This window comes from Ammospiza caudacuta, chromosome 18 (genome assembly GCF_027887145.1).
Source record: "Ammospiza caudacuta isolate bAmmCau1 chromosome 18, bAmmCau1.pri, whole genome shotgun sequence".
Classification (NCBI taxonomy): domain Eukaryota; kingdom Metazoa; phylum Chordata; class Aves; order Passeriformes; family Passerellidae; genus Ammospiza; species Ammospiza caudacuta.
The window spans coordinates 9,108,573-9,133,801 of NC_080610.1; the positions used below are offsets into that span (position 1 = coordinate 9,108,573).

Genomic DNA, 25,229 nt, shown 5'->3' on the forward strand with positions numbered 1-25,229 from the left:
TCTCCCCTATAGTCCATCAAGCACTTTTAATCTCTAATTGCATATGACTGATGAGCCTGAACTCCATACACAGCGTTGCCAAGAACCACTTTTTCGGAGCCTGCTTTAGCTCTTTAGGCCAGTCATAACACACTGCAGGACCATTAAGAGTTTATAGTTTGTATACATAACACCCTGGGAGTACCAAAGGGTGGTTTATCCAAACAGAAAAGAATTGAGATGAATGAATGCAGAAATGACTTTTGGCCAGGAAATACTTTAATTTTAATTAGGGGGGAAGGGGGTGAGAGAGGAATGAAGAGGCTTTCTTCTCTCACAAAAGACAAGACTAATGAGTTTACAGCTGCAGGCGCTGACCTTGGAGCATCCCGTATAATGCTAGTGCTGAAATGTTTGGATGTGATGTTAGACCCGATAACCTTGCTTCTAAAAGGAAGAAATAAAGGGAAATGGCTGAATGGGGAGGGATTAATTTCATGGGGGTGTACGGACATATTTATTTATTTTTCCCCTTCTTGCATTCCCGTTGAACAGCCTTTGGCGACACAGCCGTTCACCCAGCTGCTGAGCTTCATGTGGGCCTCATCTGATGAAGTCTGTTGTGGCAATTTTCCCATATTTAGGACTGTCCTTCATCTTGAGAGCCCATCTCACAAGCCCCCACCTCTCTGGAGGCTGTGGCTGGAATGAATGGGGTGCCAAAGCCCGGGGGAACCCCACACTCAGCAATCCGTGCACAAGGGAAGGTGCAGGGTGCAGCCAGGGCTTCTGATGCAGTGGCTTGCAAAAGGCTGAAAGCTTGTCCCTGTGCAAGGATGTTGTCACTGCTCCAGCTGGTCACTGCTTTGTGGTGCTGGAGCCTGTGCTGGTGCCCACAGCTCTGGGCTCAGGGCTGTGTCCAGCCCTGGAGGCTCCTGCTCCTGCCCTGGCAGTGCCACAGCTCTGCTGCCCTGTCCTGGAGAGCAGCAGGAGCAGAGCCACTGCCACGGGGCTGAGCTGACACCAGCAGCCCATGGGGGGTTCCCAGGGCACGTACAGGGCAGCAGGGATGTGTCCCTGGGCCTGCTGGGCTCTCCCTCCAGCCTGGAACATGCTGCAGGGGTGACCAGGGCTGACCCTGCGCCTCCATCCCTTGGCAAAGACCGTGGCTCACACATCTTCCAAAAGCTGCTGCTCCCACCTCCCTGCCCAGCCTGCTCCTCTGGGCTGCGGACCTCGGCTGTGCTCTCCCTGGAGCTTCCAGGCATCCTGGCATCTCCTTCCTCCCCCAGAGCTTGTTCCACGGCCCTGTGAAGCATCATCTGGCCCCGTGGGTGCTCCCATGGGCGCTGCCGTGCTGCAGCCAGAGTGATTATTAAACTCTGAGTGTGAAGCTGCTGTGAGCTGCTGTGGCTGTGGAGGCAGCCTGGCCTCCAGGGAACCAACACCCCCTGCCCTGTGAGCTGGCAGCCAGACGGGCTGGAACAATTGTGCAAGTTAACGGAGCAAAACAACCATCGGTGTTTCCTATTAAAAGCATTTTTATGATGTTGATTATTATTAATATTATATAGGGGCTGTAATTTTCTCCCGACTCACTCCAACATCTCACAAAATAAACAGTTGCTGTATTATCCCCTTGTAAATGAGACCACAGGATTGTAAACTTTAATTTGTTACTTTTGGCTGCTCTCAGGTTTGGCAGACAATTAAACCAATTCATTAGTTCACAGAGGCACATTTTTGGCCATGTCTGGCTGCGTGAAGTCATCCAGTGAACACATTGGAGGCAGGGTGTAGAAAAACCTCAGTGTGCCTCTGCCACAAGATCTGTCAGGAATGGTCCAAACAGGCACTGTGGACTTTGCAGGCCCAGGTGGGACAGGGTGTCCTTGCTCCGTGGCTCTGCTGTGCCCTGGGCACGGGCCATTAGCAGCCAGTGCCCTGTGTGCTGGCCACAGAAGATTTTGTATCTGACAGCAAAGTAGCTGTGTCGTGCCTGAGGCTTAACCTTTAAATTCTGCAGAGTTGGACAAGTGAAACTCCACAGGACATGGCAGAAAATGCTGAGCTCTTGGAAAGGCTAATCTGGCCATGTGTGATCTCCAGAGCCAGCCCCAGCAGCTGAATTAATTCCTTCAATAGCTGGGCTGCTTTGGGTCCCTGCTTTCCCAGCTGCAGACACATGCTTAACCTGCAGAGCCCCATGACAGCAGAGCACAGATTTTGGCCTTTTCAGGTATGTGCTGGGAATTAAGGTGGGTTTCTTTTAAATGGAAGCTCTAACAGTGTTCTTTATGGTACTGCCCCTGTCCAGAGTGGCTTAGTGCAAATCACCCCTCAGATGAGGTTCCCTTGTCAGACATTTTTCACTCTCTGTAGTTTCTTAGATGTGCATTAACAAACCAAAAATCCTGAACCATCTTAGTTTTGAAAAAAGCCCCCAAAAATTAATCCCTTTTCCTTTGTTCTCTCCACAGGAGGAGGCTTTTTAATAGCATTCAAAAAGGAAGGAAAGATTTTTGAACACTGAAACCTAAAAGCTTCCCCAAACTAGTTCCTCACCATTGTGTTTTTCTCTGGCCAGCACTTTGAATCTGGATTTGCAGAATTCTTCTGCTTTGCAATTTCCTCTGAGTGATCCCACCACCACCAGCGTGTCTGGGGAACGTTGCTGGGCTCTGGCTCTTCATCAGCTGGAAATGATGGAGGGAAGGGAGGCTGTGGAAGGGAACGGAGCATTTTTGAAAAGCTGGCCACTTCCTTCAGTGTCTTGACTGGTTTTTCCTTTCCCTGAAATAATAATATTAACAATAATATTATTAATAATAATTAAAATAATAATAATACTGACAAAATGTTTTTGATGAAACAGTGAGCAAATGCTGCAGAAGAGCTAATTATGACTTTGTACATGATGGCAACTCCTCTGGAAAGCAGCTGCAGAAACCTGCCCGCCCCATTGAGCCACAGTGGTTTTCCTCCAGGGTTCCTCCTGCTGCTGCTGTGTGACCGAGGGAGATGAGGGTGTGAGCTGGGCCCCTTCTCCTTTGGGTGTCACACACACCCTCTGCTCCTCACACTGCTCCGGGGGGAGATGAGGGGCTTCACCCTGCTGCGGGCAGCTGCTCCTCGCTGCGTGAATTCCAATCAGGAGCCGGAGGAGGAGGAGGACGAAGCTGGCTGGGTTTTAGTCAGAAAAAAAGCCCTGTATTTTTCTGCTTTCAGCTATTTATCCAGGCTCAGTGCAAAGGGCCTGACACCCGGCCAGCAGAGCCCGGCTGTGCGATGTGTGTGACACACGAGCGGGTAATGAGGGACCTTGCGCGGAACGGCCAATTGAGCAGCCGGCGCCTCCAACAGCTTCATCTCCCGGGGACGGCGGGTGGATCTCTATTTTGACACATCCTCGCTGAATGAGGAAGAGAACAAGCAGAAAATGGCTGATGATAAATGCAGCAATTAGGGAAGCTTAATGGAGCAGAAGGTTTTTTGTGAGAAGACAAAGGAATTGCCGTGCCGACACCTGCAAGGAGGTCCCAGCCGCTGCGCAGGGAGCCTCCAGCTGTGCCGCAGCAGCAGGGGCTGCGGCGAGGGGAGCCGACCTTCCTGCTTCACACACACATCGCTCAAAGCCTTCGGAAAAATATTTTCCAAGTTAAACTTCAAAACATCATTTGATTTTTCTTTCTCTCCATTATGTTCAGAAACGGGAGCCTGTAATTTAGGCCTGGTGTAGCCTTCCCCCACTCCTTGCTTTTTATTCAGTTTCACATAATACAGTGCGCTGCTAGGAAAGGCATTTTCCTGACAAACTATTGATCTTGGTGCTGTGAAAGAGCTGTGGGCTCAGCAGGAGGATGCCATCTTGCTGCTGGACACAAGTGGACAAGAAGTGGCTCCTGGACAATGCTGTTTGCCCCCAGTGATGCCCAGCTGGAGGCTGAGCCCATGACCTGCCCTGCTCTTCCCAAAGCACTGTGCCTCTGAGCTAAGCCCTGGGCTACCAGCTCCCCAAGATTTGAGCAAAAGTGCTAAATCTCTTTGCCCAAGCCCCATTTCTCTTTATTTCCTTAGCTGGACTCTCCCCAGAGCCAACTGCCTGTGCAAAGGGGCACCAAGCAGCACTGGGGAGAGCTCTGCAAGGGGTGTTGGCATGGGGACGACCATTACCAAAATCCCCCAACGCTGCAACACAACTATTTTCTCAAGACTTTGGCAAAAAGGAATTTCCTGAGGGAGGTAAGGGAAAGGTTTCCTTTTTTTTTTTTTGGCTTGGCACAAGCCAAGGAAAACACACATCTTGTTTTCCCCTCTGCTGACGGTTTCTCAGGTCCAGCCTGAGCTGCACACACTGATCTCTATCCCTGCTCCCATTCTCATTGCTGGGCTGCCTGAAGCACAGCTGGTGTGTCTCCCTCTTCCCTGAGCTCTCAGGACACTGCATTCCTGACCAGTTTTTGCTTTCCCTCCTTCTGCTTTCCCTCCTCTGGGCCCGGGTGGGGCTGGTGCTGCAGACTGAGTCCTTGGGCTCCCCTGCATCAACCCTGTTTGTGTGACTCCAGGTCACAAACAGCCAACTATGTATTTATGGTATCTACATAGGCTGAAAAGGACGATTCCCATATGCTTATTTTAGGCTATAAAGCCGGCATTTTAGGGAAGCAGTAGATTTTTTGTCAAGGAACAGTTAATATTTTTGACAAGTGATTTGAGGATGTGTTACAGCTTTATTGCCTTTTTCCCTCACTCCCTGGTATCCTGGTTGTCTGTTTTATTGACTGGGCCAAGAGTGACCCCCATTACTGAAGCTGGTCACACATCTTCCATGGAGCCCCAATGGGCATGTGGCATTTTGGACAAAAGGTAATGTAAGTGCAACCACTGGTCTCCCTCCTTACAGCTTCCTGAGTATCTTTTTAAACACAGGTTGCCTGAGGCAAGCAATGAACCTTCCAAATCCCATCTTTTTCCTCCCACCCACTGTCATTTGTTTGCTAAATTCCACCTTTTTTTGGTGACTGAGGGAAGTCTTTGGGGAGACAGCCAAAAGTAGAATAAAAATGGTGAAAACGGCAGAAAATGAAAGCTGAACAGTGGTAGGAATGCATAAAACCCAGGAAGTCCTTCTGTACCAGTTCTTTTAGCAGAAGGCAGCTCAGCTGGGGTGGCTTAAAGGAATAAGGCTGAATTAATTAGTTTCTCTGTTTAGGTAATAATACCATTAATCATGATGAACCATTTTGTGAGAAGCCTGATACTCGACACTGTGTAATTCCACAGGAATCCCACTGTAGAGCAGCATTATTGATGGGTCATCCTCCGAAGGCGTGAGAGCAATGCCTCCTAATACAGCAAATAGCAAACCACTGATTTTCTTTTAATATTCAGACCACCACAACATCAGTCATGATTAATTCTTCTGGCACCAGGGTGGCTGCAATAAGCAATCCTTCAGGAATGCCAGGGGAGCATAGCATTGATTTAATGCTCACTTTTTAAGTCATACACACACCAAACGCTTCCAAAGGGTATAGCCCATTTTTTGCATTTTTTTTCTGAAGTTTGCAGTAACAACCTCCTTGCTCACATGTACCTGCATTAGGAATATGCAACTATGGACTCTAGCAGAGGTTAGGGGGGCTCATTTATGCAAATCCATATCAGAAATGGTGTCAAACAAGATCCCATGTTGGACACTGGCACCAGGAGCATTACAATCCCCCTGAGCCAGCATTATGAATCTTTATGCCGAGTCCAACACGCTTTTCGCATCCACCATGTGTTCTACGTTCCTCCACTTTCAGCTGCGAGAGCAGGTGCTGATTTTTAATGCCTATTTTTGTTTTAAGCCTTCTTTCATCAGATTAAGGACCCTGCTATTTTATTTCATTTCATTTTTTCACGCTCAGTAATTTAGTCACACGCAGACCTAAACCCAGGAGCTGTGCCATGCCGCTAAAGCCCCGTCGGCTGCGGGGCGCGAGGGGATCAGGGCATGGCTCCATCCCCCATGCATGGCTCAGCACAGGGAAAGGTTTGGGAAGCAAAAGGGAGGTGCAGAGCAGCGCTGGAGGTGATAACTTCCCGTGGTGATGCTGGCAGCAGGGTCCCTCCACACGAGCTGCTGCACACAGGCCGTGCTTGCTTTGCTGTCCTTCCTTCCTTCCCCTGGCAGGAGATGCTGGGTCTGCCCCCGAGGTGTCCCCGGGCTGTGGGGTGGAGATGCTGCAGGGCCGGGGCTCTGCTCTCCTCCCCAAACCCCCAAACCCCACCTCCAGAGCGTGTTCCTTCTGCTGGGAAGGGTTCACAGGCAGAAGCAAATCCCTGTCCCAGCACCAGCCCCTTGCGCCAGCCGCCTCCTCCCAGCCGTCAATAAACCATTAGCCTCGAGTCAACAGCGCTGGCTACGACACACAAACACTCAACTGCCTTTTTCATCCAAAATCAATGTTGTATTTATCTTCATTGATCTACAAGGAAACTGAATGTTTAAAATTACAGGGGGTGCAGGGGGGAGGACGGGGAGGGGGGGGGAAACAAGAGTTACAGAGCCAAGAAAATAGTAGCGGATGGCTGAATTAACTAGAGAGAAAAAGCCCAGGATATATAAAACATGGACACTGAAAAATAAAATAAGGGAAGGGGGGGATGGTACAGCAAGTAAAACATGGCAAAATTTACATATGGATGAAAAGTAAAATTGGAAATAAAAAATAAATCATGCCAAAAAGCAGTTCAAGGCAGAACCACACTGAAACAAACATTTGCTTATGGTCTTCATGTACTATAGATAATATATCAGAATTTCTTTTTTTTTTTTAATCAACCATTAGACTTTTTTTTTTTGCACTCCTAAAATTCTACTTTGTCTTGTATACAGATTCCAATAAGAACACTGCACAATTAGCACAAGGGGTCCACGGAAAATTGTCCTTGCTTGCCAGCGATCCTGCCCACAACACAAAAAAAGAGAAAAAAAAAAGGAAAAAAAAAATAAGGAAAGGGTCTGCCGCATGGTACTGTGCCAGTTCCATCTGCTTTTGCCAGCTTGAAAAGTAGGAAACCAAAATTCCCTTCCAGGAGCGTGTGTCTTTCTCTTTCCTTGACGAACTGTCCCTTGTGTTTGTACAAAAAAATTCAGTCTCTTTTTTTAAAATTTTTTTTGTTAAACACAAGCATCCTTCTTCCTGTTCACATGCCATTGCCATTCTGTCTCCAGAGTTGCGAGTTGGTTGTTTTTGGGTTGTTTTTTTTTTTTTTAAATTTTTTTTTTTTTAAAACCTTCCTCCCCCCAACATCCACTAAGACGTGCCTCCGAGTTCTTGCATAGTTGAAGTATATATGCCGTACTGAGCTTTCTGAGTGTGAATTTCTGACTGTGACAAGAGTATGAGTTGTAACCATGTTAACAAATAACCAGAGTGGTTCTAGAAACCATTTTTATAAAGTCTACCTATGTTAAGAATTTAATATTGGTGTACATTTATATTAACAGAATATTTACAGTTTGTTTTCTTTTTTTTTTTTTGTTTAAAACAAGAAGTCAAAAAAAATTCCTCTTAAATTTCTGCATAATATAATAAGGCAAAAAACAAACAGTTTTGTACATTATTATTATTATTAATATTTTAATATATATCTGTAACTTCGGTTCCAAAGTACCAAGGTAAGTGATCAATTGGCCTCAGAAGGGAACCTCACAGTGGACTGTAAAACTACAGTATTTCCATAAATAATACTTTTAAGAAACCCTGGGTATTTTTTTCTTAAGGATCTGAGGCCTTTAAAATGCAAATTTAACTAAAAACAAAAGCAAAATTTCTTCTTTTTTTAAGCGAATAAAGAGCACAAAATTAAAAAAAATACAAATCCATTAAAAATGTTTCTCACATTTGGGAAAAAATGTACAAACTTGATATTCTTAACTCATTTTTTTTAGCACAGAAACAAAAAACAAAACCAAAAATCAATACCTATATATTAAATTCCCATTCTCAGCAACCTTCTTGTTGGAAAGTCCCCAACCCCGTTATTTATGGAAATGTGCTTAACTTCTACAAATTTTACATTAAAAAAAAAAGTTTACAGCAGTGCATTTTGTAAAAGGTTTGTTGTTTTCTTTTTTTGTTGGTTTTTTTTTTCCTGTTTGTATTTTTTTGTTGTTGTTTGCTTGCTTCTGTTTGCTTGCTTGTTTTTTTTATGTACAGGTTGAGTTTAAAATTCAATGTTGGGGACTATCGTGCCTCTACTTCTTTGGGGTTCCTAGAGGGGGAATAGTCCCTGGACTCTGAGTTTGTGAGTGGGGTAGTCCTGCGAGGGGAGGCAGGTCTGGTGCTGCTGGCTGGTACGAGAGGCGGCGGCGCGCTCAGCGCTGCGGTCGGCGGGTTCCTGTTCAAAATCCCGTTGTGCATGGCAGTGGATGGGCTCAGTCTGGGGTAATGCATCCCGCTCAAATGAGGCATGAAGGATGGCACGTGTGCCAGGTGGCTTTCGATGGGGGACGAGTGCAAGTGGTGCATTCTGGCACGCTCGAGTTCTTCCCGTAAGTGCAAGCGCTCGCGCTCCTCCACTTGCCGCAACCGCTCCTGCTCTCGGCGGGCTTCCAGAAGGTTCTCGTGGTTGTAGTCGTGTGGTTCCCTGTCTCTGTAGGAACGCTCGTGGTCATAAAAGCCAGAGGTGGTGGGAAACCTATGGATAGGATCTGTCCGGAGCTGGAAGTCCATTCGACGGTGCAGGTCTAAGCTCCGGTAGGCATCTCGCAAGGGGTCCCTCATCGGGTCCCAGGAAAATCCGGGATGCGGCAGCCTCTCTCTTCCTGACAAAGGGTTCATGCCTATGAGCGGGGTCATCATCCTGCTGCGGTCCAGGACATTCATGTTGTTCATCTGGTGCACGCTGCCCATGGAGATGGGCATGGAGGCAGCCATTGAGTGAGGCAATGATAGTCCATGGAGAGTGGGCGGTGGGGGATGTTCCACTGACCGGGAGTGCTGGGAAGGCTCAGACCCAACCACTAGCACATCACTGTCTTCCTTCCTCTCCTCCTTGACTTTGATGTCATTCTTAATCTTCTGGAGGTCGCTAGGAAGCTCTGTCTTTCTCTCCATGTCCTTGCTCATTAGATTGGTAAGCTTCAGGCTCTCACTTAGTGCAGGTTTGCTGTATGGGGATACAGACTGGATTACTGGCTTTGTGTTGTCCTCAGAGGGTCTCTTATCATGGCTTGGAGTTTCCTTCACTGGGGAACGGCTCTCTTTGATCTTGTGTTCAGCTATGGGCGGCTCTCTCAGCCGGTCAGGGTGCTCTCTCTCGGGCTCCTTGGACCTCTCCCTGTCCCCGAGGCTGACCTGCCTGATGGGCTCGCTGGAGCTCTGGCTGTTGCTGCGGATGAGATTGCTGATCTGGTGCGTCACTGGGGCGGATGCCGGCGAGGATCTGTTCGAATGTCTGTTCTTATCCATGAGGTCTCTGTAAAAATACAGAAGGTACATCCTTGGTTACGTGTGAGCAAACACACCCGTGATGTTGGGCAGCCACAGTGCTGTGCCCACTTGTACACTCTGAGATTGCTCAGGAAAGGATTTGGAAAGTTATGCAAACATCAGCTACAGCTGCGATGCTATGCTAAAAAACATGCACAATCTGCCTTTACATACTTTAAAGACAAAAAAAAGTTAAATGTTCACAAATGTAGGACTAAACTGGGGAAGTGGCTGGAAGAATACTATATTCACCATTTCACTGACAAATGTAGGGAAAGAAGAATTCTAGACAGCTTATTTTTCTTTTAAAAAAGCTTATTGTGTGCTCATGTGTACATCTTGCTGCCCCGCAATGACCTTCTCAGCTGTGAAACTTGGGTTCCTTTCCTAAAACACAGATTCAGGCCCACAAAACAGAAAACTACAGAAATGTATGCAGGTCCTTCCCAAGTCAGCCTCATTGTCTGGAAGCAGCCATAAGGTGAAGCTGATTTTCCTACAGGACTGCAAGACTTCTTGTTGTTGGCAGTTCTTGCAGGTAAGCCAGATGCTTCAGGAGAAACACCCTTGAATCAGCCACGAAACTGAGCAACTGAGCTGTGTTCCAAGAGGACCTGCTGCGATAAACAAGGGGTCTGATGACAACATCCATGGTTCAGAAAGAGAGGCACAAAGGTTTACATTTCCAATTGCACCTCTGCCTCTGAGCAAGCCAATTAGTCACAGTTAATCCCACCTTTTTAACAGGGGAATAAATAATGCTCACCTTCTAAAAGCACTTTGCTCTGAATGAGAGACACTTTAAATGCAAAATATGATTGTGTGATTGAGAGAACTGCATTATGCAGCTGAGAGGCTCACTTTGCCGAAGTTTTATGTTGTGTTTGTTTTCAAGAGCTGGAAGACCTGAGTGCTGAAAGCTGGAGATGTTTTGGGGAGCTGTGTAAGTATTTATCCCTTATGATTACATTTGTTAACCCAGCTTTCTTCCTCTGTGGTAGTCCTGATTGCTGGTCAAGGATGTGGTTTATTAAAACCATGGCCAAATAGGGATGCTGGGGACAGCTTAAGCTAAATTAATAGAAGTGTAATAGAGCTGTTAACCCCTGTGTGAACACTCCTGAGAGTAAAGTAACCTTGGTCTGCAAATTAATTCCATTAGAGCCAAGAAGGATACCTTCCCTACCTGAATGAAATCTGTGTAAGGATGTCAGACAATTTAACATGTAAAGCAAGAAGATTTTCAGCCTATTGCTTCCATATCATCTTGTTCACAGGTACTGCCTGAAGATCTCATTAAAAGCAAACTATGAACCCCTATCACAAGTCAAGCATGCACATCTAAGACTTGCAGGCTGTTATTGCCTACAAAGAAGCCTGTTGGAGACAACTGGGCTCTGAAAGGTAAAGGGCTTCACAGCTTCAAAATCATATAACTGGGAGCTAATGAAGTAACTACAGCCCAGGTGATACAGGCCTGTCATCCTTAATAAGGATTTGCCCACAATGCAATTTTTTAAAATCAGTTTTGCTAATGTATTCATGCACACTGCTTCAGATACAGGCATTTGCATTGTTATCTCATTAATGTCCAGCTAACATTGGAATTCATCAGCATATCTGTACATTAATGGGATCTATGACTGTCTCCAAAGGACCCATCACAATTTCAGAATACACAGCAATCCTAAAGCAGCTGCAGTTTTCAGTACACTGAAAACACAGCAACAATTCAATTCCTCAGCCTGGTGTGATTTGTTAACTGACTAGCAGGGACTGGGTTAATGTATTTCCACAGAAGACAAATCCTAAAAGGCAAAGAGGAATTTTTGTGGTGTTGCTAGCACTTGTGCTTATCTGAGGAAAATGCCTATCGGCTGCTTTAAGGATCAGCAACATTTTAGGGAAAACAGAAAAAATACAGAGGAAAACCAGTCCCAGGAGGAAGAGGTCAGGAGCCCCCAGTGCTCACCTGTCTTTGTCTCTGTCGTCCTTGCCCAGAGAAAGGTCCCTCTTGTCGGGCTCCCGCTCCCTGTCCCTGTCCCTGTCGTGGTTTGTCACCGAGGAGCTCCGCTCCGAGTCCGAGGGCTTGGGCCACTGGGGAGGGGTTGGGAAGGACGGCGGGGTCCGGTGCAGTCTGTTCCATGGCTCGTGGGGGTTGTTGAAATTCTGCAGGTTTGGGCCATCTTTGTGAGTAAAAATGTTGTTGTGAGCTGGAATAATGGCAGGGGGAGGAAGAGTTAAAAATAATTCAAAGCCGATCATTTATACAGACATTTTTCACAATATTAGTCACAACCAGAGCTGTCCTTTCAAGGCTTTTTAGTGGTGAGGGGGAGCTACTAGTGAGTGGAGACAGATAATTCCAACACTGGGTGTAAGATCCACCAGCTCTTTAAAGGCTGTCGTTGGAGGAAGCTTTATACATTTCAATAACTCAGAGACTACAGAAAATGCCCAGCTTCTCTTCTCCCCCCACCCCAGGTAAGGGCTCCAGCACAAAAGCAGTATTTTTCCTCAGCTCCTCTCTCTGGCAGAAACTTTAATTTGTGGATAGTTACAAGCAATCAGCTGCCTGCAGCTGAGGCTTCAGGGACTTTTTTTGTGGAAGAACCCAGACTATTTGGTGGTATGTAAGTGTGTGTATAAACACAGAGCTTGGCTGTAGGCTTTTCAGAACAGTCCCTCGATTTTCCTCCATCCATCTTCAGCTGATTCCTGTTGCACCATGAGATGCACAAGCATGCTCTCTTATGTGTGGCTCTCAAGCATGTTTAGCCTACAGCTGACATGTTTTTGAGGAAGAATTATTTTACACAGGTAATTTAAACTCCAGCCAACAGTTACAGAGGATGTCTACATGAATTAGAAGTATCACTAGCTGCATCTTCACTGGTGAAGGGTGTTACTTTAGGTGCCCACAGGGTCCCAGAGCTCGGTGGGGTTTTGCAGCTCCAGTCCTCTCTGAGCACTCAAGGTCCCAGCCCTCAGCAGCGAGGAGGCACAGAGCACAGCTCCTGACCTCTGTGACACGCAGAAAAGCTCCCACCGCAGAGACCTGGAAATCTTAGGTGCAGTGTTTTCAGATAGGAGAATGGAGGTTAGGAATTAAACTTCTTTAAAAACTACCACCAGCTGCTGTCAATATTAGCATGTGGCTTTTCTGGAAGGGATGTTTGTCTGCAGTAACCCAGCCAGTACTTACTCAGAGCATGACTGCCTAATCCTCCAAAGGCATTGCTGCCTAAGTTCCCAAGGCCGCTGAAGGTGCTTGACCTGCTAAATGGATCTGGAAAGGCAAACAGGGATTTAGCAGGCATTTAGCCAAGAATGTTGGAGAATGAAACGCACCCCTCCCCTTCTTAACGGTTTGAATCCAAGTAGGATTAGGCCAGACTTTAAGCTGATCCTTCTCATTGCAAGGTTCTTTGCACAGAAAATTCCCATCATGTTAAAATGGAGAAGGGATTCAGTGCTCACTCTGCAAACAGGTGCTGTAATAAACTTTTGTATGCCAGTCAGAAGTGAGTTAGAAATTAAGGTCTAATAGCTGAAATTAGGGTGGCTGCTGAGCTATAACTCTCTTTCCTTATCAGTTCTAATAGTAAAACATTGCAATTGCCTTGAAAGAAGAATCTCAGCAGGCCCCTAGGCCAGCATTTAGGAGATGACTGTCCTGTTTATGCATTTTTTTCCAGTAAAAGCACCCATCACCAGAAGAGGTTTCTCTCTGAGAGAGATAGCCCATTTCAGGTTTCCACACTCCAGAGACAGCTTTGGGTTAAATCCTACCAGTGTACCTGTTTTCTTTTCTACTGGTCATCTCTAAACAACTCCTCCTCCTGCCCACTGGCTTTTTGATTGTCCCCTTCAAGCCCTTAACTTGCCATGTTACAGGAGGTAATGCTGCTCTCCAGTTCCTCACAGATATCACATTTAAAATATCAAGGCAAATGGCACAAATAGCTTGTATCTTAAAGCAAACAGCTATTTGCTTATTTACTTATTTAAAACAGTTCTTGCCCTTCCTCTTTGATCTTAAGTGGCTGAGTGACTCAGTAGAGACAGTTAATTTTGACAGAATGTTCAGGAATTGATGTAAATCTGGGTATTTGCAAGAGAAAAAAGTCTACTAGGTCATGTGGCATGCCACATTTACTGATTGGATGAATGTTACTAAAACATTAATCAACAGAGCTTGAACTTTAATTGGCAATGAGCTGCTTGTGAGCTTCTAAAATGAGGAAATCTGACAAAATCAGGCTCTACTTACTGCCAATTAGGAAAATGAAAGTCTGGCAAAATGTGCAGAACATCTACTTGCCAGGAACTGTTCCCTGAACTCTTTTACAGAACATAGTCAAGACCTTTCATAGGTGGAAAATGGTACAGGAGGAGCCCATTTTAAGCTGAGGCTTGTCTGAGGTATCTTTGCATAAATTTCCCCCCTTTCTTCAGGCACATCCAGGAGCACAGGACTCTACAGGTCACATTCTGGCTGCAGTGCAGTGTCCCAGCAGTGACAGATGTGACAGCTGTGCACTGCCCTCTCCTTTGGGGGACAGTGAGGGCAGTGCTGGGAGCTGGCAGGGATGAGAAGCTGGCCAGCTTCGGCATCCTCAGGCAGTTCAAGCCTTTCCCTCCCCTGGTGCAGGACCACACTGAGAGCCAGGAAGGGGGCAGAGGTACAGAGGTGAGGGCAGGGCTACTCACACTTACCTGCCAAGTGGTTTGTAGGCAGGAAACTGCTGTGGTGAGGTGAGGGACCAAAAGGGGTGGTGGCTGGATGCGTCGCACCTGTGAGAACAAGGTCCCTTTTTAGTTCAGGGCAAGTGACTCCTGGTATGCACACAGCTCCTGGCCATCATGTTCAAGAGTGATGTCCACATCACCACATTTAAACAACAAAGGCAGGGGAAGACCCCAAACACTGGCTGAGTGAGCAGCTTGGATCTCCCTGAGAGCCCTACCAAAGATCTAACAGGGCACTGGAGGCAGGAGCAGACCTGGCACTAACTCACCTGCACTAACAGGGAAGCCAAGCTCTTTGTCTGACATTTTCACTCATTACTCCACGTTTACATGAAAAAGGGCCAGCCCAGGTTATGGGCCCAGCCAGAAGGTGCTCAGAGGTGACTGATCAGTCTGTATGAAACACCAGTTAATGACAGGCACGCAGGGAACATCAATCATGCTTCTCCCACGAGAGGCTCCAGCTACACTCTCACATCTGTCTCTGCATCCACAGGCTCCCCCCTGTATTTTTTCCCTTTCTTAGACACTGCTCATTGCCATGGTGCCTCACCTCCTCGTGGGAAAGAACACTGCTGAGCATGCTGGATTACACCAGGCTGAGGAGATGGGGAGAAGGGGTGAAACAAGCAGGTCTGCCCTGTATTTCCAGGTAGACCAGGCTCATGCAGGAAACTGTTCTCCTTTCAGAGTAGAAAATGAGAGATTTTCTTCCTTTGCAGGAGGGATATGTGAATCTGAACGGGCTCACAACCTCAGAGTGAATAGCACTGGTGTCACCTGTCACTGGGGTACTTGGTCAGCTCATGACCTGGCCTTCCTTGGAGACAGAACCCAACCCCTGATGCTGCTGTGAACACACTCCTGTGTCCAGAACATGAGCAAACTGTGAAACCTGAGAGGGAGACAGAGCTCTGTGTCCCTCACCAGCTTGGGCACCTCAAAGCCAAGCAGCCAGAAAATGAGTTGAAGAAACTTAAGAGAGACCACGGCAACGAGACTCATCCAGCACCTCTCTATAAACATTCTGACTGCTCCAATGCCTCAAGACAGATGAAGACTGTCATCTTCCTAATCCTTTAAGATTTCAGAAGGTGTATAATGGATGGGGGATTTCTTCAAAGGAGACGGCTTACAAACTCCACTACATGGGCTGATAATAAAAAATCCTCCGGAGGAAGCCAGGAGCAGCACTGCAGGCTGTCAGGCAGTTATTAAATAGACTGTCTGCCAGGCAGCCCAGCATCCCTCCTGGAGACAGGTGGCCCTAAGATAACTTATGTCTCCCCCAGTAACCAGGCAATGCAGCAGAACCAATGATTCACACCAGCTGCACACGTGCTCAGTAAGGTGAAAAGAATGCCTCAGATATTCCAGAGTAAAAGCTTTATTCCTCCACCTATTCCAGCTGCAGTGTTTGCTCACACTGACAGCTCTCTTTACCTGGATTTACTGTGTGATGGCTTCTGTGATTAATATACTCACAGACAAGTTGTTGTAAGGTTGTTTCTCTCTACTGAAAGTTTTTTATTAGTTTGCCTTCTTTAATGTTTCTATTTCATACTATTTTCCCTCTTGCTTTTACGAATGAAAAGCAAGCCATGCTTGCATCTTTTAAGGGAAAAAACTCCAGACACCAACTGGACTGGTGCTTTTCTGTCTGTTAGGGTAATTCTGTCCAGAACAGCCTACAGCAGCAAAACCAGATATGAAACAAGATTCTTGTAATGACAGCACAGGACAGTGATAAGGAAACATCTGCCAGAGGAAAACAGCCAGAGGTTTGTAAATAAGCACTGCTTATGCATCCAAGGAGGTGCAATAAGTATCTTGGCTTTGTACTATCAAAACACCTTTACAGAGACCAAAATACAGGGTAGCACCCTACAATGGAGAGCTGGTACCAGCACTGATTAATTACATGTGGTAGAAGTGTGCATTCGATACTTAAGAATTTCCATCCACAGACAGAGCAGAAAGACAGACTGAAGCCCTGGTGGAGTTCCTGAAGGCTATTTGGCATTTTAAACTCAATTTTTTGAGAAATTTCAGCTCAACTGTCATCTGTTGTTTTTCTGTCATTTTTGGCACTGGGTTCAAAACTAAAGTCATTAATTTCCACAGGGTTGAACCAAGGCTGAATATGACCATGTCTGCACTGAGTTAAGGTGATTGTGCAATAGTGCATCATAAAACCAGAGTAACATTAGGGAAGAAAATGACATTATTTTCCAATTAATTACATAAATAAAGAGCTAAGTTACATCTCGTCAATTGATGCAGCTCATTCAGAATGCAGACTTTGGCCTCTCAAACACAGAGAGAAAATGTGAAAAAGTTGAGAAGAAAGTTAAGTTTGAGAATAAGAACAACATTTAGCATTTGGTAGACAGATGTCCACACGAATCCACGCTGGCATCCTAGACCAGAATCCCATGGTCAGAGCCATCCAGAACAACACAGGGAAGGTTACTGTCCTTTGGTAATTGTGTAATTGTAATTACTTCTCCAACAGATTGGAAAACAATTGATCAGTGTAAACTGCATTTAATTCTTTGGAGCTCTTTGTAAATTCAATATATCATATTAAGCCCTGGACTTCGTTTAACTTTGTAACACATAGAGGAATTTTCAATTTAAAAAAAAAACACTTAACAAATACACCTTCTGTTATATTTTCAATGCTGTTATTGAAGTTTTCCTTTTACAAAAAACCCTTGTTTTCAGAAAACAAACAAAAACTTGGTGAGTGGAGGAGCTGAGAAGAATAACATGGCAAATACAAAAGCAAGAAAGAGACTGGGGCCACTTCCAATCCTGTGCAATGGAAACATTTTCAAGTGTTTTGTTGAAATTACTTTTAAAAAATCACTCTACAGCCTACTAATCAGGCATGTAAGAACCAGCTGAACACACAGGACTGTGGGACAACTGCTGCAGCTCAGTGATGTGCAGAGGATCCTGCACTGGGGGCGGTGGCAGAGCCCTGGTCACAGCAGCGTCTCTGCACCCCTTGAACCAACCTTGCTTCTGTTTTTGAGGCATATGTAGCTGTAAAGTCATGCATGACATGCACTGACTGATTCTTGTTTGTTTTTAATCAAAAAGGAATGATCTTCCCTTACCTGTGGTAGAAAACAGAGGCCTGGCAAGATCTTGTGGATAATGGAAGCCTGGAAACACTCCAGGGGCGGGAGGTCTGCTGAACAGGTCAAGTTTGCCACCTATCTCTAGCTTGTGGGGATCCAGCTGCATTTGCTGTCAAATGATACAAAACCAATCTCATTACACACTTCCTTTTTTATGGGAAAACAAGAGAGGGAGTCAAGGCTCATTCCTCCCTCGCCCTGCCAGGGAGCGTTAGTGACAGTGACAGCGGCGTCCCCGCTCACGTGGCCGTGCTCTGCCAGGCTCTGCAGGGCCACCCCAGCCCTCTCAGCCGCCTGCCCCACGCCAGGCTGGGGCCAGCAGGGAGCACTGAGCCCCCAGCACAGCTGCAGCAGGGACAGACACAGCGAGGCCACGGCACCCCAGGAGCAAACGGCGCGCTCAGCCCGACAGAAATGCTCTGCGGGCTCAGAGCTGCTGTGAAGCCTCGAGAGCTGGGTGGGTGATGAGCTCTGGGTGATGGGCTCTGGGTGTTGGGCTCTGGGTGATGAGCTCTGGGTGATGGGCTCTGGGTGATGGGCTCTGGGTGATGGGCTCGTCTGCTCTGCCTCTCCAGTTTGAGAGAGATGTGTCCATACTGTGCCCTTCCTGCAGCCCAGTGTGCAGGCAAGGGGCAGAGGATGAAGGGAGCTATGGGGCTCCTCCAGAGACTGATTTTATCCTTGCCCTGTAGAAGTGAGCATGGCCAGAACTTCACCTCAATCACAGAACACTATGAATAGCTTAAAGATTATACATTTGCTTATAAAAATATATGGACATACACCCCTTTCAGAGGCACCTACTTAAGCAGAGAATAGTCTTCAGTAATGGGACAAAAAAACTATTCTAGGAGCTGTGAAAAAATAAAATCTACACAAGTCCCTTTATCAGCTATTCTACCTGCCATAGGGAGTCTAAAGCCTGCAGCAGCACCCCAGGGTACCTACATCCTGTTATCTCTTGAGTGTTAAACCCCCTCCCTCTGCCCACCATCACAGCAGCACAGGAAGCCCCAAAACCTCTCACACTGATGTTATCAATCCACTCTGCTGCTCCCTGCTCTGTAATGTTCTTCACTGCATTGGCCATTTCATTACCTCCTCCACAGGAGGTACTAATGCAGAAGGGAAGCGACATTAAATGTGCATGCTTTGTAAAAAAAAAAAGATTGACTTGGGGAAATTACTCTGCCCCTCACTTTCTTCCCCTCTTTCTGGCTGTACACTCTTCCACCCAGCTCCTCTGCCCTCAGATAAACTTTACAGTTGCTACAATAAATGTTAAAGGAGGGTAAGTATTAGTTAATCAATACAGGCAAGCTTGAGAATCACCACAGTAACTGTGTCCTGCCCATTACTCACTCAAATACAATCTGTAAGCTAAAAGACCTGGCTTTGTTCCAGAAACCATCTGAATTACCTTTATCTTTTGCTGATGATGGTAGATCTGCCAGGCGATCTGTACATGAACCGCACACCACTTCCCGGGTTTCTGCAGTGAAAGAATTTAGATTAATTTATACGTTAGCAATCTACATCAGATAGAACATTTCATTTCCCTTACTGTCAACCAGGCAGCTAAGCAATGAGAAAGGCTGATTACCAAAACGGCACAATGGGTGATCAACATTTTCTGCTGTACTGCAGCAGATGATGTTTAAATTAAGAAGGAAACAGGAAGAATGTGGGATATCTTCCCCATCTCATGGACATCTGAGATCCTGCCTTGTTCTTTCCTACTTGCACTCCCCCCTTCCCAAACTGAAATGAATGGCAGCAAAGAACAGCATGCCATGCTTAAGAGAAAGCAGCTAATGGCTGAGAGTTGTGTTTCTGAAAAGAGCCCTGCTCATTCACCCCTGCTGCACTGCAGGCTAAGTCATGCGTGGTTATTATGGCTACTGGCTTCTGGGGAGGGAAAGGGAAGGGACAAACAATCCCCAGCATGAGCAGTGCCACAGCTGAACAAGTCCCTGTTTTCAGCTGAGCTGTGGTACTCACTGTTCCACTGTTTATGTGGAACATCAGCACATTGACCTAAGCCACCACCAATCTGTTTGCTGGTGAATGTCTGCCCATGCTCACAGTCATTTATTTCTGTGACCCTCATTTCATACTGTGAACTACTAATGCACATAAATGGATGCAAAATAAGGCCGGGATTCAACCTAAATGTTATTAATCAGAAGTGGCAGAGAGCTAACTGACATTTTGCTTGAAGTAAAAGATGAGCATGAGATTTTCTACTGGACATGTTAAATTTCAAAAGCACATGCACAGTATTCTAAGTGTCTGTGTATAAATATATATATAAAATCCCCCACAAACCTTACTTACTCTTACTGGAGGCCTATAAGGGTCTGACACCTATGGAAAAAGCAGAAATAAAACAATCAGTCTTTCTAAAACTAGCCAATATACAAAAAGGCAGGGAACTTCCTTCCTCTGAACAAGTAAAAGCATTTAGAAAGCAACGTTCCAGAGAAGTCCCCTGTGACATGGGAAACCTAAAAGGCTTGAAGAAGGTTTAAAACTTCTCTTTCATTCCTTGAACCAAGCTCAGCAGAATTTTATGATAAACAAAGCAGCTTCAGGCCAGCAACTGAACAGTGCCAGTGCTTTTCTGAACCTTGTAATTATTCTGAAATGGAGTGCATGAGAGGACTCTCCAAGCAATACCTAGAAGAAAGACATGGAAGGGGTTTCCTGCCCCATTTTCTTCTGACTTTTGAAAGAAGCCAATACATCGCTTTGAATTCATGACTGGTGGAGATTGCTGTCTCACCAGAAAAAGACAACTTCTCTCCTGACTGCATGTTCCCAGTCTAGAAGGCCAATCTGCTCACCAGCCTACTCTCGTTTTTTATCAGCAATCACTGTGTTTACTGTACACCCAGATAAGCTGAAAAGAAGTTTATTTATTGTTGCCTACCCCTGGAGTCTTCTGCAGCAGCGTATGGTGGACTGTGCCTGGTCTACCTGCTACATCAATAGGGTTTGAAGTCTGAAAGACAAGAAGAGAGCGTGAATAATACTGTATCACACCAGTGGTACATTTAGCATCTCTATCTGATGTTAACAGCATTAATTAGTCTGTGTTTGCACTGTGCTTTGAGCACGCATATTGCTACATTAGTGCTAAATGTTATCTCTTACTGACAGCCAACAGCATTTAACCACCATGTCATTTATTATTATGGAGCAGCAGTAACAGTGTTCCAGGAGCACCCCTAAGCCCCGCTGAGATCACTCCCTGTTGTGCTGTGCATGTGCATGGGAAGAGACAGTCCCTGCCCCCCAAGCTTGTTCTTTAGACAAAACAGGCAGGAGGAAGGAGAGAGAACGAGAGAGGTGGCCTGACTCCTCCATTTTCCAGGCAGCAGACAGGAACAGAATAACTCCAGCATCCCAGTCCCATATTCCACACACTGGACCATGGCCCCTCTCTGACTGGGGCCAGGTAACACCACAATGCCTGAACCAGCAACAGCCCATCTATCTGCTCCAACAAGGCAAAAATGAGAAACCTTAGAAGGTGCTTGTGGGTCTTTTATAGCTTTGAATTGTTTACCCCATCATTTTCCAGCAAGAATTAAACACCTCATTGAAGGAATCCCTGCTCCTCCTCCTCCTCCTATGGACCCCACCTGTTGTCCTGTCCTAATGATCCCCAAGACTCGTCCATCTCCTCACCCTGGCATTCTTCCATCTCCCACTCCCAGAGCAACTGCACCTGGTGCCTCCACAGCTGAGGACAGAGGGGTTAAACCTCATCCCCCAAGGGATTATTTCACTCATGTTTTAGGTCAAATAATAGCAGATTTCAAACAGTACAAGGCATGAGTATAATCCTGGGTGTAGGAGGGAAGGTAGGTTTTAGCTTGTCTAAGGCTATGTAACTTCCAGACTCATTAAAAAGTGAATTCTTGTGTGTGTGTAGGTAAGTCAATGCACTCCCCAGGCAGATCAGAGCTCCCAGGGCCTCTCTGACAGCTGAGGTAGATCTAAGGTGGCAAATAACTTACAGCTTTCATACAGGCAAGAGCTTAAAGATCACAACATGTTAATAGCATGGTGTCATCCTGTCCCTTTGTCCCCTGGAGAAAGACATGAATGCCTCCTCCAGCAAAGTGAACTGAATACTTCTGACCTTTTCAAGCTCTTAGCTTGTGAGAAAAGGCCTTCAGGAAACTCACTGAGAAATTTACCGTCAGCCTGGATTTATGTGCAGCGGACTCACACGCACAGCTGTAGGCAAATGACATGGGAAGGGGAAAAACAAAACCAAGATCTCTGCTTTGGAAAGCAAGAAGTGCAGGAGTCAGAGTGCTAAAGCCAAATCATCAGGTCTGTAGTGATTATGCAGGCTTTAGCCAAACAGCTTGGGAGGGACAGACCAGGGAAGAACGATGCAGTAAGGATGATTGGAGTGGCTTTGCCTAGAGTTCAGCTCTGCCTCCTCTGGGAAACTGGAAAGTAACGTGCCAAAGCAGCAGATACATTTTTCAACCTCTCCCTCTCTTTTTCAGATGTTAGATTGTATGTAAATACTGCACTGTGCAAAGATCAAATGATGTCAGTGATTAACCACGGCACCAGAGTGACCTTGCACTGCTTAAGCTCAAGCTAGCAAGTGTTGGATATATCTAAAATGAATTAAAAGGTAGTTATAGCAGCACCAGGAACTGCTTAAAAATATAAAGGGTCTGTGCTCACTTTTTCCTTCTCACTATGTAGCTGCTCCTTGCTTAATGGTATTTTACAGAAGATGGAAAGGAGAAGAATGTGCCACTGGAGTGGCAGCAGCTCCTCATGAGCAGGAAGGAGCCTTGTGGCAAAACAGCCCTGGCTGCACGTGAGCAAAACTTGGCCAATTCCACTTTATTCCTGCAGCTCCTTTTCTTGGAAAATCAAGTTCCTTGCAAGAGTAACAACAATTAACACTGGCAGACAAACTCCATCAAGGGATGGCCATGTTCTGTCCCTCTTGCTCCCTCTGCTTCCATGATCTGCTCCTTCTCTAGGCCTGCAGCCACCATGTACAAAACTGCCTCTGAACAAAGCCATTTTAGAGACTTTGCTATTTGTAATGTATCCCAAAAACAAAATAATGTCAAGGATTGGGTGGGACTGACGAAATCCTCTGGCTTCCATTAAAAGCATGAAGTTAAGGGGGTAGGTTGCAGAAGGCCTCATTTGCAGTTGCTAATTACTGACTTCCACTGACATCAGTGAGAGACATTGCTGAGGGAAGCACATCCCTCAGACCTGCCTCGTGTGGATACGGAAATCACCTTCCAAATGCAAACAGGAATGGCCTGGCTACAATTCAAGCCTTCTTACACAGTAGCAGAGTTCTATGGAAATGCAGCTCAAGATAAGAAATCTCTAAAACCACAGCATGTGAGGAAGCTGAACATGTCACCTTACAAATGGAGTATGTGCTCCATTTTCAAACAAATGCTATATAGATACAATCCATTATTTCTTGTTTGGAGAGATTTCACAGTTTTGGTACATTTAGAAATAGTTAATAAAAAGAACACATCTGGGAGGGGAAAAAAAAGCAGTGCACACCACAGAATTTGCCAAAAAATGGGGGTTATGATGGCAACATTTCCAAATGCCAATCAGTGCTAGTTGTAATGACATGTTACAGCTGCAGTGCACCTTTCAAACACATTATCTCAAAGAAGCTTGCAGGCATTAATCAACCCTTATAAAACCCACTGCAAGATAACTGTATAGATGAGGAAGCTGAGGAACAGAAGGTTTAAGCAACTTGCCCAAGGTCAGACAGTGTTGGAGCTGGGAATAAAAATTCAGCTCCTTCAAATTGCTCTACCCATTTCCAGCAGTCTCTCCCTATTGTTCCCACACTCGTGCAGTCAAATTCTCATTGTTTTTTCTGGGAATAAACACAGTTTATCTTTTGCAATCTCAGACCATTAGATTTATAAAATGATTTGGGACTCATCGGTCTATTATGAGCTGTAAATATTTCAATCAAAATAATGCACTTCACTGTATGCTTCTCCTCCAATTTCAGCAGACCTCCCCAGTGAGCCACTACATCCTTTCCAAGGAAGGATCTGCAGTGCCAAGAGAAAATTTCTGGTAAAGTGTTGGCTGCTTTGTGCAGAGGATGCTCACAGTTCTGCAGGGTGATCCTTTCCAACCCTGTGCTGCACTTCTGCTATTCAAATCATGTGCTGCAAAATCACCAGAGACAAGACTCTGAACACATTTTCTCTCCCAGCAAAAGAACAAAGCCTTCAGAAGAAGAAGTTTGTACCTTCGGTTGAAATGCTCCCTGAAGTGACCCAAAGGGACCTGAATGTGGAAGCATGGGTGGCATTCCAGGCATTGCTGGAGGATAGGTTGGAAAGAACTACAAAAGAAAAAGAGATGCTTATGTCACAGGATGACTTGAACAATAATGGAGGTAGGTGCCAAGCCTGGCACATACAAAAATAGTACTGTGCTGAACAAGTGCCACAGTGAAAATACACGATAAATTTGCTTTCAAAATTTTTAAGACCAAAGCCAAAACTTGAAAAATGCACTCATCTGATAAATTTTCTAGATAGTGCTGAACGAGTGTGCCTTTAAAAATTGTGGACAATTGCAGGAAGCACAGAGCATAATTTGGGGTTTATATTCACTTTCCATTAACTTTGCATTTTTCTTCTGTTGCAAACAAATTGATCCTGTTTTGAAATGTGACCTGCTTTAATTTTTAAAGCAAAAGGAGCCACAAGATGCTGCACTGCAACATGCACACCACCTTGTAGTTGTGTAGGCTGGGTGAAATTTTGCTTAGGCCTCTCCTGAGCACACACAGCAGTTTTTACAAGTCCCAAAACATGTAGGTTATTTTTTTTTTTTTTGTGCTTTGGAGCAGTGGGGAGCACCAGGAAGAAACCACCAGTCTGACTTACTCCTGTGACCTGAGCAAAACCTTGTGAAAGAGCCATGCACTCCGGGCTGCTGCAAAGGTACTGCAGTGACCACTGACTGAGCAATTCCTGCGCATTCCCTGCCATCCCAGGCACAGCCATACAGAGCCGCAGCAGCAAAAACGCAGGAGACAGAGAATTAAAAAAAAAATAAAATCAAGAAAAAAAAAAAAAAAAGCCCAAAGAAAACTTGGTACCTTAAAAACATAAAAAAATCAAGACGGAAAAAAAGAGCTTTAGAAATGAATGGATCAAAACACTACTCATCAATTGAAAACAAGCAAAAGAAGAGCAAGCAGAACCATTAACAAAGAAACCAAGGAGGAAGGCGAGCACTCACGTTGGAATGTCGAAAGTAAGGGTTGTCTAATTTGGGAGCGTACTTGTCAAACTGGAAAGAAAAGAGAAAAAAAAAAGGAAACAGGTGAGTTTGGTTTTGGCAGGAGCAGACACATCAGGATTTCAACACAGACAAATAATCATGGCCCGTGTGTAAGCGTTTAACAGAGCAGAACTGAATGGTTATTCCATACTTGCTCACGGGGAGATGACTGATTTCCCAGGATAACAGAGAGGAGCCCCCAGGCCACGCTGGGCTCTGCCAGGGCTCACTGCAGACCCTGTCTGAGGCACTGCATGACCAGGCTCCTGCCCTGGGAGGAGAGCAGTCCTGATAATGCAGCTCAGTGAAACACAGGGAAGTTCAGCTCCAGGCCCACAACTGGGATCTGCCCCTGGATCGCTGAACTAGATCACAGACAAGAGGTAAGAAACATTTTCCATTAGACCCCAGCATCTACTATGGGGCAGCCAATTCCAATTCCCAAATTCCTGGGTTCCTGTAAGCACCACAATTCTTTGGGAAAGGGCTGAATTACTTTAGATACACAAATCTCCATATATTC

General features: G+C 45.7%; 1 protein-coding gene across 1 annotated transcript in view; it reads right to left on the reverse strand.

Annotated features, from left to right (window-relative positions):
* Positions 1-7,214: 7,214 nt before the first annotated feature.
* The window catches only part of FBRSL1 (fibrosin like 1), a 495,799-nt gene continuing 477,784 nt past the window's right edge, over positions 7,215-25,229 (reverse strand). The window contains exons 11-20 of the mRNA XM_058816540.1: positions 24,665-24,715; positions 23,661-23,756; positions 20,298-20,369; positions 19,703-19,732; positions 18,786-18,857; positions 17,342-17,474; positions 14,184-14,261; positions 12,670-12,753; positions 11,437-11,677; positions 7,215-9,450 (exon numbers count right to left, since the gene is read on the reverse strand). Coding sequence (XP_058672523.1) covers positions 8,217-9,450; positions 11,437-11,677; positions 12,670-12,753; positions 14,184-14,261; positions 17,342-17,474; positions 18,786-18,857; positions 19,703-19,732; positions 20,298-20,369; positions 23,661-23,756; positions 24,665-24,715 — 2,091 coding nt within the window. The 3' untranslated portion in view covers positions 7,215-8,216. The remainder of the gene's footprint in view (positions 9,451-11,436; positions 11,678-12,669; positions 12,754-14,183; positions 14,262-17,341; positions 17,475-18,785; positions 18,858-19,702; positions 19,733-20,297; positions 20,370-23,660; positions 23,757-24,664; positions 24,716-25,229) is intronic.